Source organism: Antedon mediterranea, chromosome 9, assembly GCF_964355755.1.
Source record: "Antedon mediterranea chromosome 9, ecAntMedi1.1, whole genome shotgun sequence".
Classification (NCBI taxonomy): Eukaryota; Metazoa; Echinodermata; class Crinoidea; order Comatulida; family Antedonidae; genus Antedon; species Antedon mediterranea.
Genome location: NC_092678.1, coordinates 24,943,626 through 24,956,615, shown reverse-complemented (window position 1 = coordinate 24,956,615; position 12,990 = coordinate 24,943,626). Strand labels below are relative to the sequence as shown.

Below are 12,990 nucleotides of genomic sequence, written 5' to 3'. Positions count from 1 at the left end.
ATCAAACTAGTTTGACAAAGAAAAGTTGTGATACTGATATGTCATGTCCATATATGGGCACATCGCATTTTCATAAAGTTTGATAGTGTAGACAGAGCTTAAGGATTAAGGCACCTTTAATTTAACATCTTCATCTACAATGTCCAAACCTACCATTAATTTAAATCCATTTTTCTGTGATTGTAGCTACTAGACATGGGGTTCACAAGAGAACACGCTGTTGACGCTTTAAACCACACGTCGTCTGTAGAAGCAGCGACAGAGTGGGCTTTGACTCACGCACCTAGAATACAGGTAATCCCTTGAAAAAGAATACAACTTTTCTTGTCATTTTTTTAAAGGGCCGTATTATTATTATTATTGTTGTTATTGTAGTTGTTTGTATAGCACTTTTCCCACAGACCAAATCACTGTTCAAAAATATGATCATTTAAACGCCGCCGATTTACGTCAAGGAAACGCGAATAGCACCGTGAATCATGTAATGTGGTAAACAGCAAGCTTTTTCCCCAACACATTAAATCATGTGCATTTAGTACGTCGCTGAGGATTACATCATCAGTCACGTGATTACAGAATACGCGATTATCAATTTAGGGATTTAACGAAATAAATATTTTGCCTACACAGTGGTCGAAGCGCGTTTTTTTATAGGTTCGTAAATAGGAAACACCCCATACATAATGGACTCTACCAATTTTGTTTATGATGATCTCGCGCTCGAGATCGGCACACCACGAGGTCCTGTTGGGCGATGGGTTCTGGTTTACCTGTAGAATAATTACATACACTTTTTGCATCACAACTTTAAATACTGATTTACACAGCAATTGGCAAAGGATACATCAAAGAAGAATGAATACATACGTTGAATAAAAATTCACTTACGAAATGCCGTAAGCTGTTTTCAAACTATAAATCAGCCCACTATTTAGTATTATTGAGACCAAATCATGCTTCTCGCGATACGGATAGGGAATTTCCTGGATAGATGAGTCGAGCGAGAGACGCGGATGGCCGATGAGTGAGGCGGGGTAGGAGCTTGGACGGATTAGTTAGCCTAGGGCCTACAATTTCGCTTGGTGGCAATTAAATTTAATGTTTTAATTACATCTGGATATAAACAATACAAAACTCAATTTTGTCATGGGCAATAATATTTCATACATACATAGCAATTTTGTTCTGTTTCGCATTTTAAAAGTTTGACGTTTCGTCCTAAAAAAAGTGGGCCAAAACGTCCAACGCTCAAAAATATACCTCCATAAAAAGTAAAAAAAAAAACAAAACAAAAACGTCCCCCCGCCCCTGAAAATTTATGAGGGTGTGACGCTTAACAAGTATATTTTTTTATTTGGCCTAATTTACAAACGACATATATATAGAAAATTACAGAGTTTTGGAGAAAGATACATCTCAGATTTTTTCTTAAAAGATTACACATTAGAAACCTCACATACCCAATCAGGTAGGTAATTCCTTTGCCTGGTAACTTTCCATCCAGTTTGGCACCCATCTAATTATGAATTAGTGACCTTTGACCTGGTAACTTTCCATCCAGTTGGGCACCCATCTAATTATGAATTAGTGACCATTGACCTAGTAACTTTCAATCTTAATTTTCAATAGAATCTGATGATGGATCTGTCGGAAGAAGATCAGATGAGACGAGCTATTGCAATGTCCCTTTGTGACAACATCTTTATGGATGGTTCTGTAAGTAATTGTCACAATTTACTTCAAAATTTATTTAAATCATTCCAATTGGATCTAGAAGAAATCTATATTAACCAAAGATTTGAAAGGAAAAAGTGTACAGTAGACTTTAACACAGTAACAAAAATTATGGAAACAAATTATGGTAAGCGTAATATCGGAATGACAGAAAAGAAAAAGAATAAAGAGAATTGGATCTAAAGAATTAAGTATTTCCTTGTTTTATTGATCCAATATGAGGAAATAAATAAGTACAAAAAATATAGTACTTCCTACTAGTAAAGGACCAGCCAATAGGTGACCAACTTTATAGAACAAAGGGTTGGAAGTGATAAATTCTGAACAAATTTAGCTTGGGCTCACATCCCAAAACTTGGGGCAACTCCAGGGATCTACTACTTTCGCAAACACCTTTTACTTTCTCAAGTAAGCTGTTGTTAGTTTCAGTCTGATGTCACCTATCAATTTTATTTACAATAATGTTCTTACTTCTAGGATGACGATGAGAAAAAGAAAGCAGAGGAAGAAAAAAAGAAACAAGAAGAATTAAAAGCAAAAGAAGAAAAGGAGAAGTTACGAGAAGAGGAACCGATTGATAAGACTTTATTAGACGGATTTGTAAAGCAAATGTTGCCAGGATGTTTACAACTTTTGGATGAATTACCAGACACGGTATATCGTATTTGTGACTTGTTAGTAGTAGCTTATCATAGAGATGGTGCAGAGTGGCGGGACTCGATGCTTAAGAGTTTTATACAACAGGTATGTTGTCACGCATAAGCTATTTCTCAACATTTGTGGCAAAGCAATAACATAATTGTTCCGCAAATAATTTGACGAATCATGGCGCGATGGATAATCCAAATTGTTGATTGTGATCGATCAACTCACTTACCTTGCTTGGTTCCTTGTTCAAATGTGTGGCATTCTCTGTGTAAATGAATGACTTATATTAATTGGTTATTCATCAAGGGAAGAATGCTAGATTAACCCAAGTAGGAATTTACTACTGATTTTGCTTTATTGTGCTACACTCAGTGCAGGATCCTACTTACAATATACATCATGAATTGTACAATAAAGATGTTATATATATGTTGTATAAATCTGAATTTTTATATTGAAAACTATTATTATAATACTGTATATCTTCAAGTCAAAGAGTCTGGCTACCTACTCAGTACATTTCCTATCTATAAATTTGTTAAACAAATAAATGTCTTTTGAACTTTATCTAAAAGTCAATGAAGATACAAATAAAATAAGCAGAAAGCTAAGAAAACAATAACATAAAAAGCCAGAAAGAAATGGCATTTTTTTTTTTGTGAAAACACTATTCCTAGGCCTATTGAGAGAGAAATAAGAATATAATGAGTTGCCTGAGTTGATTGGAATAAAGAAACGATAGGCACAGACTGGTGAATAGGTGGTGCATAATAATAACTTATATATATTTCTTAGGTTATAGAATGTGCTACAGATTTACTAAAGATCGCTGCACCTTTAACATCCTCATCTACGATGTCCATTGATGAATGGGCTCAAGAAGTGACTACTAGGCCAGCCGCAAGCAAACTAGCCTCACGTGTGCTCCTCTTTACGTTGCTCTTTGAGGAGATGAGAGAGGCTTGTGCTAAGACTATGCAAGAGTCAGGAGTAATGGATGTGTTGGTTCAGTTGCTAGATTCAGTGCAACAGTGTCTGTGTGCGGCTACTACGCCCACTACACCAAAGTAAGTAAACGGTATTCTGGCTTGGTACTGGCTGTTCAAACTCGGACTCATCTCAAAATAAAGCTCAGAAAGGTTGTTTCTATTTACATTAGATCATATTTCAATGAATGTTGGTGTGTAGCCATCTAATGTTGGTGTGTAGCCATCTAATGTTGGTGTGTAGCCATCTAATGTTGGTGTGTAGCCATCTAATGTTGGTGTGTAGCCATCTAATGTTGGTGTGTAGCCATCTAATGTTGGTGTGTGTAGCCATCTAATGTTGGTGTGTAGCCATCTAATGTTGGTGTGTAGCCATCTAATGTTGGTGTGTAGCCATCTAATGTTGGTGTGTAGCCATCTAATGTTGGTGTGTAGCCATCTAATGTTGGTGTGTAGCCATCTAATGTTGGTGTGTAGCCATATAATGTTGGTGTGTAGCCATCTAATGTTGGTGTGTAGCCATCTAATGTTGGTGTGTAGCCATCTAATGTTGGTGTGTAGCCATCTAATGTTGGTGTGTAGCCATCTAATGTTGGTGTGTAGCCATCTAATGTTGGTGTGTAGCCATCTAATGTTGGTGTGTAGCCATCTAATGTTGGTGTGTAGCCATCTAATGTTGGTGTGTAGCCATCTGATGTTGGTGTGTAGCCATCTGATGTTGGTGTGTAGCCATCTGATGTTGGTGTGTAGCCATCTGATGTTGGTGTGTAGCCTTCTGATGTTGGTGTGTAGCCATCTGATGTTGGTGTGTAGCCATCTAATGTTGGTGTGTAGCCATCTAATGTTGGTGTGTAGCCATCTAATGTTGGTGTGTAGCCATCTGATGTTGGTGTGTAGCCATCTGATGTTGGTGTGTAGCCATCTGATGTTGGTGTGTAGCCATCTAATGTTGGTGTGTAGCCATCTAATGTTGGTGTGTAGCCATCTAATGTTGGTGTGTAGCCATCTAATGTTGGTGTGTAGCCATCTGATGTTGGTGTGTAGCCATCTGATGTTGGTGTGTAGCCATCTAATGTTGGTGTGTAGCCATCTGATGTTGGTGTGTAGCCATCTGATGTTGGTGTGTAGCCTTCTGATGTTGGTGTGTAGCCATCTGATGTTGGTGTGTAGCCATCTAATGTTGGTGTGTAGCCTTCTAATGTTGGTGTGTAGCCATCTGATGTTGGTGTGTAGCCATCTGATGTTGGTGTGTAGCCATCTGATGTTGGTGTGTAGCCATCTGATGTTGGTGTGTAGCCATCTGATGTTGGTGTGTAGCCATCTAATGTTGGTGTGTAGCCATCTAATGTTGGTGTGTAGCCATCTGATGTTGGTGTGTAGCCTTCTGATGTTGGTGTGTAGCCATCTAATGTTGGTGTGTAGCCATCTAATGTTGGTGTGTAGCCATCTAATGTTGGTGTGTAGCCATCTAATGTTGGTGTGTAGCCATCTAATGTTGGTGTGTAGCCATCTAATGTTGGTGTGTAGCCATCTAATGTTGGTGTGTGTAGCCATCTAATGTTGGTGTGTGTAGCCATCTAATGTTGGTGTGTAGCCATCTAATGTTGGTGTGTAGCCATCTAATGTTGGTGTGTAGCCATCTAATGTTGGTGTGTAGCCATCTAATGTTGGTGTGTAGCCATCTAATGTTGGTGTGTAGCCATCTAATGTTGGTGTGTGTAGCCATCTAATGTTGGTGTGTGTAGCCATCTAATGTTGGTGTGTGTAGCCATCTAATGTTGGTGTGTAGCCATCTAATGTTGGTGTGTAGCCATCTAATGTTGGTGTGTAGCCATCTAATGTTGGTGTGTAGCCATCTAATGTTGGTGTGTAGCCATCTAATGTTGGTGTGTAGCCATCTAATGTTGGTGTGTAGCCATCTAATGTTGGTGTGTAGCCATCTAATGTTGGTGTGTAGCCATCTAATGTTGGTGTGTAGCCATCTAATGTTGGTGTGTAGCCATCTAATGTTGGTGTGTAGCCATCTAATGTTGGTGTGTAGCCATCTAATGTTTGTGTGTAGCCATCTAATGTTGGTGTGTAGCCATCTAATGTTGGTGTGTAGCCATCTAATGTTGGTGTGTAGCCATATAATGTTGGTGTGTAGATGTAACTACATATTTCCTCTTTTTTTTAAGGTGGTTGGCACCGTTGCTGTTGCTAATTGACCTATTTGAAAAAGCATCAATTTCATCAAAAAGGAGGTTACAGAGTCTTAAGGTAATTTATTCCCAAACATCCATTAAAGATGATTAAATTTTTCATTTAATGATATTAATAATGATAATAATTTGTCATTTAATGATACTGATAATTAGTCATTTAATGATACTGATAATTTGTCATTTAATGATATTGATAATTTGTCATTTAATGATACTGATAATTTGTCATTTAATGATACTGATAATTAGTCATTTAATGATATTGATAATTTGTCATTTAATGATATTGATAATTTGTCATTTAATGATATTGATAATTAGTCATTTAATGATATTGATAATTAGTCATTTAATGATATTGATAATTAGTCATTTAATGATACTGATAATTTGTCATTTAATGATATTGATAATTAGTCATTTAATGATATTGATAATTAGTCATTTAATGATACTGATAATTTGTCATTTAATGATATTGATAATTTGTCATTTAATGATACTGATAATTAGTCATTTAATGATATTGATAATTAGTCATTTAATGATATTGATAATTAGTCATTTAATGATATTGATAATTTGTCATTTAATGATATTGATAATTTGTCATTTAATGATATTGATAATTTGTCATTTAATGATATTGATAATTAGTCATTTAATGATATTGATAATTAGTCATTTAATGATACTGATAATTTGTCATTTAATGATACTGATAATTTGTCATTTAATGATATTGATAATTAGTCATTTAATGATATTGATAATTTGTCATTTAATGATATTGATAATTAGTCATTTAATGATATTGATAATTTGTCATTTAATGATATTGATAATTTGTCATTTAATGATATTGATAATTTGTCATTTAATGATATTGATAATTTGTCATTTAATGATATTGATAATTTGTCATTTAATGATATTGATAATTAGTCATTTAATGATATTGATAATTAGTCATTTAATGATACTGATAATTTGTCATTTAATGATACTGATAATTTGTCATTTAATGATATTGATAATTAGTCATTTAATGATATTGATAATTTGTCATTTAATGATATTGATAATTAGTCATTTAATGATATTGATAATTTGTCATTTAATGATATTGATAATTAGTCATTTAATGATATTGATAATTTGTCATTTAATGATATTGATAATTTGTCATTTAATGATATTGATAATTAGTCATTTAATGATATTGATAATTAGTCATTTAATGATATTAATAATTTGTCATTTAATGATACTGATAATTTGTCATTTAATGATATTGATAATTTGTCATTTAATGATACTGATAATTTGTCATTTAATGATATTGATAATTTGTCATTTAATGATATTAATAATTTGTCATTTAATGATATTGATAATTTGTCATTTAATGATATTGATAATTAGTCATTTAATGATATTGATAATTAGTCATTTAATGATACTGATAATTTGTCATTTAATGATATTGATAATTAGTCATTTAATGATATTAATAATTTGTCATTTAATGATATTAATAATTTGTCATTTATTGATATTAATAATTTGTCATTTATTGATATTGATAATTTGTCATTTAATGATATTGATAATTAGTCATTTAATGATATTGATAATTTGTCATAATGATATTGATAATTTGTCATTTAATGATATTAATGTCACTTTTTTAAAAGGTTTCATCGCATACATGGAAGTGGTTTGATGATACAATGGGACGTTGGTGTAACTATAGCAACAGTAACAACAAAACGATAGATGAGGCCTATTACAGCGGCAAAACAAGTATACGCTTTGCGGCCGGAAGAAGGAAATATATCGTGCATTACAACAACTTTGTTCAGGTAAGAAAATATCCAGAGTTTGAACACCTGTAACATGTGATTCTGTATCATAGGATTTGCTTACGATACTGGTCATATATGGAAATACAGCATTGATAATTTAGGTTATTTTGATTTGTTCAGGTAAGGAAGAATCCAGAGTTTGAACAGCTGTATTAATTTGTCACATGTGATGTCACATAAGCTTCTGTATCATCATTTGCCTACGATACTGGGCAAAAACTGTCATGTGGAGATTCTACACTGAGAATCCGATTTGTTTCTAAACTTTATTCTTTATATCAAACCAACAGTGTAAAACACCAATAACAGGTTGAAAATAAAAGCTAAACTATAAACACTTTATATCTTACATAATGTTTATTATATAAAAACTAGATGGCACGCTCGCTTCGCTCGCGTACCATCTAGGTCGTGCCCACAGATGGTTCTCGAATACACAGTATTTCCAGCGAGAAAAAAATGGAGATTTCAAATGTACGTACCGCAGGACTATAATACATTGTCGTTTACAGAAACGAATAAATATACACAATGATTTATGTAGTCAACCAAAATTAGCACCCTGGGAATTACTTCCGAGAGAGAAACAAATTTTTTTATTTGGACTCATTTAAACAAACCCAATTTGTGTTTTGTATGTAACATTAAGGGTTGAGGGATGGGGGAAGAAGATAGGTACAAAGAGGAAACATTTTAAAATATATTCTTATCCACTCAGTAACGAAATATTGTTTTTAATGTTTTATAGGCCTATAAATAATATACCACTAAATACAGTAAAACATTTACGATTTAATACGGTACTTTGTTAAAACTCTCACTGTCATAGTCGATTGAAATAGTAAAGTACATGTAACGATACACCACTACGACGTTTATATATTTTTAAATTATTAATTAATACAAACGTTGAGAAGCAACTGTCAGTAATAACGTTTATTTATTTGTATATTATATGTTTATAATCTAACAGTAGGGCCTACCCACACTCACAGTAATAAAGTTTATTTGTATATATTTTTATATTACATCTAACAGTACCAACACTCACAGTAAGAAATTTGCGATTCAAATTGCGATCAAAAGTGGTTAATACCTTAACAGTATTGTACAGCATTGCAATACTATTTATGTTTATTCTCCAAGGGGGCCCATAAATCTAAATCTATACCTCTATGGTTAAACCAAATAATTTGGAATGTTTATTTGTATATTATATGTTTATAATCTAACAGTAGGGCCTACCCACACTCACAGTAATAAAGTTTATTTGTATATATTTTTATATTACATCTAACAGTACCAACACTCACAGTAAGACATTTGCGATTCAAATTGCGATCAAAAGTGGTTAATACCTTAACAGTATTGTACAGCATTGCAATACTATTTATGTTTATTCTCCAAGGAGGCCCATAAATCTAAATCTATACCTGTATGGTTAAACCAAATAATTTGGAATGTTCCATTCATCACAAATCAATACATTTGTAAAAACGTATATTAAATGTATCAAAATAGTATTTTTTAAAGAAAATCGGCCTGTCTTCAACATTATGATGCTGTACTCGAACTGTTCAACCGGTTTTCAGCTATTAAAAACAATTATCGTAGGAGGAGATAGAAAAATGCGAAGCCTCCTCGCATTTTTGTGGCGGGTATTTTTCAAGATGGACATCCATTAGACAGTGTATACCACGATCGGAAAACACCCCTATTTGGGGCAAATCTTTGAACCTAAATTCGTTTTAATCGTCAATAACTAATTATCTAACTTAATTTAATTAGTAAACAGGGTTACATCAGGTGGTTAAAATCAGTACCGAAAGTACGAACCAACTTTACATACCATCGAGTAAAAATTCTAGAAGTAAGGCGCGATTTACCGAATTTTGCCCTTACGTAAATTTATATATAGATGCATTCTCTGTGTAAATGAATGGCTTATTTTGATTGGTTATTCATCAAGGGAAGAATGCTAGATTAACCCAAGTAGGAATTTACTACTGATTTGGTTTTGATTGTGCTACACTCAGTGCAGGATCCTACTTACAATATACATTATTTTAGTACAACACAACTAGAAAGCTTTTATTTATGTTAATTTTTTTTAATTCAAATAAACATTTATTTACAAAATCTGAATACATAGGAAAACAAGAAACCGGATTGTACAGAATTATAAAAATATGTTTCAGAAAATGAAGGCAAAGGCCCTGAAAGATGTTGGTAAACATCTTCTGTTGGGCGAGCCTTAACTCAAATAATTAATCCATTTTAAATCATTTTCTTATAACTGTTAGGTGAATGAGGAAACTGGAAACAGAAGGCCAATTATGTTAGCGTTACCAGACAAAAAAGATGAAAAGAGTGAATCCGACAAAAAAGAAGCAACTTCAAAAGAAAAAGATAAAAAGGAAGCTACTCCAAAAGAGTCAAAGAAATCTGCATTTTTAAAAGGTATCATTAACTTAGATTAGCCTAGAAATTACACAATTAGAAACGCACTTTTGGACAGTGCACTGCGACAGATAAAAAGCTGATTCAACAGGGAATTTGCAATAACGTTCGCATTCATTCATTATGGGCATGCAGAGACATTGCGACATGCTTTTTCATTTGATTTGTCTACACAGTTTTGCAGGATTCTATGCGTAACAAGAACGAGAAACACGATATCATAAGTCTTTTACTCCTGACATTACTCAGGGCATCACGTATGCAAAACCCAGGAGAGCAACAAATCGCTCTCCTCAAATCACCGAGGAGAGCAATTCGCTCTCCTTGCAAAAATTTTAAATCGCTCTCCTCAAATATCAACAAATGTATACTGTACCTCTCCCCTAAAATCCCCCACACCCACCTTTACACACACAATATTTTCCGTGGGGATCGTATTATTCTACAGTAAAAAAACTCAAGCCAATTTTTTTTTTATGGCCTGCCTGGGTAGATTGGGTTTCAGGAGCCTGGAGAATCCTGTCCTGGCCAACTATATGCCTTTAGCCTAGCTTTTCTAGCCTAGCTTGTTGGCCTAGAAATCAGACAGAAAACCTGAAAAGTATTTACCTGCAATTCATAAATTATACAATTCTAACATGCAACAGCCATTAAAATATTGATAATAAGTTACAAAGTGTCATTTTAAAATAATTAAGAAAGATATTTGATCGTGTTTACATGTGTCACACATGGGCGCACGCACAATAATAGGGGAGGGCTGAGAGAGCTTCTAGAAGATGCTGACGTCACACGTCAGCACGTGTTTTGAGGAGGATTTGAGTGACCAAAATTGGTTAGAACTTTCGAAGAAATAATCCATCTTCAAAATGACATAATTAAAGCAACCAGCAGCTAAGCTTTTTTAAATAATAAACATTATATTTAGGCCCTCCTATATTAATGTTTCCTTTTAAAATTAAATATATTTTATTAACTCGTTCCATAAAAACATAAAGGGAAAAATTATTGGTTGGGACATGATCTTCCTGTAAAGGAGGTGTTTCTATGACACCGTACTGGTTGCACTATGAGGCGATGAAGTAAACTCGCCCTTGAATCGAATGCGCGCAGGCAGGGGAATCCCCTTTGTTGGTACATCGCACTGTGAGATGGAGCGCGATGAATTGCTCTCCTTTTCGAAGGTTGTTGATTGCGATCGCGCTCGCGATCCTTAAAAACGAGGGACTGCCATTAGGCTTGTAGCTTTATAACTTAGCTTATATATTATTAGCCTAGGCCTAGATTGGTTTTAACTTTTAAAAATCCACGTGTTTTTAGGCCTCTTGACAGAAAAATCAACACTGTCAAAAGCTAGGCTCTATTTTGAAAATTAAGGAGCGCGATAAATTGCTCTCCTCGAAGCCTGTTGAGGAGCGCGGAGGAGCGCGGTCGCGCAGGCGCTCCTTATAAATGATGCCCTGATTACTGTTTTTACAAACGAAAATTGTTTTTCTATTTGATTTAGGTGCAAAATACACTGAATCAAAAGCTAGCACAGATATTGAGGCAGCTAAGGTTGTAATGATAGACGGTCTGGTGGCTGATCAAATTACGCTACTATTAAGGTATGTCAATCTACTAATAGATAAATAGTTAACTTGTTATGCTTATAAACCAGTCTAGTTATTTAACATTAATGAAGGATATTGAGTAAATATGTGTGTATTTCAAAAACTAAACATTACATTACACAATGTTATTGCTGTAGTGCTGTAGTATTATCATAGAGACTCTAGTTCAATTCCCGACAACTCTCAGTCTACTCAGCTGTAAATGAGAGTACCTGGTTTAAATACTGGGGAGGATAAGGCGGCGTGGAAAGAAACCGGCCACCCTACCACATAATGCCGAGGCTTAGTACAATGAGCTCCTAACAGTTCATTCCCCTACCTTCAGAAATAAATTCCAGGAGTTATTTTTGTATTGTCCATTTTAGGACCTGTGTTAGATTGATAAGTATTCCAGTAGAGCCCGACACGCTACACGCTGTTCTACGACTGTCCCTCCGCCTCACCAGACAACACCACTATGCCTTGCAGTTTGCTGAACTTGGCGGGGCTAAGATGTTGCTAAGCCTAACCCAGCTATCAGTATTCAATGGTGCTTTATCCCTCATCACCTTGATGCTTAGACATATAATGGAAGAGCCTAACGTACTGAAACATACTATTGATGAGGTATTTATCAACTATGTTTTACCCTAGTGTTTTGAAGTTAGATTGAGTGACGTTATTTCTATGACCAGCAGTCATTGATTGTGATCATAGGCGTAACGGCCAGGGGCCTCAGAGCTTAAGGGGCCCCATGAGCAGTGCATAGAGGAAAAAACAGGCATTAAAATATGTTGAAAAGGCTATAAATGCCCAAGGCTTCCGGCTTTGAAGGGCCACTTGGAGTTCCTAAACCAGGGGCCTCCGGTCTCTACGTGACGCCACTGATTGTGATACTTGTGTTTAAGGCTGGACCCAACATTGCTTATAATAAAGTAAAGTTTAAATAACATTTGTAGCATTCTCTGTGTAAATGAATGACTTATATTAATTGGTTATTCATCAAGGGAAGAATGCTAGATTAACCCAAGTAGGAATTTACTACTGATTTGGCTTTATTGTGCTATACTCAGTGCAGGATCCTACTTACATATTTATAATAATTTATATGATGAATAAGAAATGTGATAACATTTTAAAAAAATGGAAAATTCAAAATAATTACTTACCATTGTTTCAGGTTGTGTCAACCACTGCTAACCATGGTGTTGGTAGTTCATCTTGTGGTGTTGGTGCTGGTAGCATAGGATCAAGAGAGTTACATTTTGTGTTGAGAGTCTTGGGACCAGCAGCTTGCAGAAATGAAGCCATGTTCTTAGAATGTGCCAGGAACAGTTTAAGGATTGCACTTCCACCACCACCAAAAAGAGGCAAGTACAGTCCACCAATTGTTTTATTCATACCCATCATTTTTGTTTGTAAAGCACTATTATTATTATTAAATGGGTCTGGTATTGGGGAAAGTTGATTATATACTTATATTTTATAGATTTTTATT

The 12,990-nt window shown here is 34.6% G+C and overlaps 1 protein-coding gene across 2 annotated transcripts in view; it reads left to right on the top strand.

The window, feature by feature from the left end:
• LOC140059001 (E3 ubiquitin-protein ligase HUWE1-like) overlaps window positions 1-12,990 on the top strand; it is a 56,362-nt gene that overhangs the window by 16,962 nt on the left and 26,410 nt on the right. For both annotated transcript variants that reach the window (XM_072104807.1, XM_072104806.1), the window contains exons 31-40: window positions 187-294; window positions 1,630-1,716; window positions 2,212-2,478; window positions 3,178-3,449; window positions 5,546-5,627; window positions 7,270-7,437; window positions 9,744-9,900; window positions 11,408-11,507; window positions 11,879-12,119; window positions 12,673-12,862. In XM_072104807.1, the coding sequence (XP_071960908.1) occupies window positions 187-294; window positions 1,630-1,716; window positions 2,212-2,478; window positions 3,178-3,449; window positions 5,546-5,627; window positions 7,270-7,437; window positions 9,744-9,900; window positions 11,408-11,507; window positions 11,879-12,119; window positions 12,673-12,862 (1,672 nt within the window). The remainder of the gene's footprint in view (window positions 1-186; window positions 295-1,629; window positions 1,717-2,211; window positions 2,479-3,177; window positions 3,450-5,545; window positions 5,628-7,269; window positions 7,438-9,743; window positions 9,901-11,407; window positions 11,508-11,878; window positions 12,120-12,672; window positions 12,863-12,990) is intronic.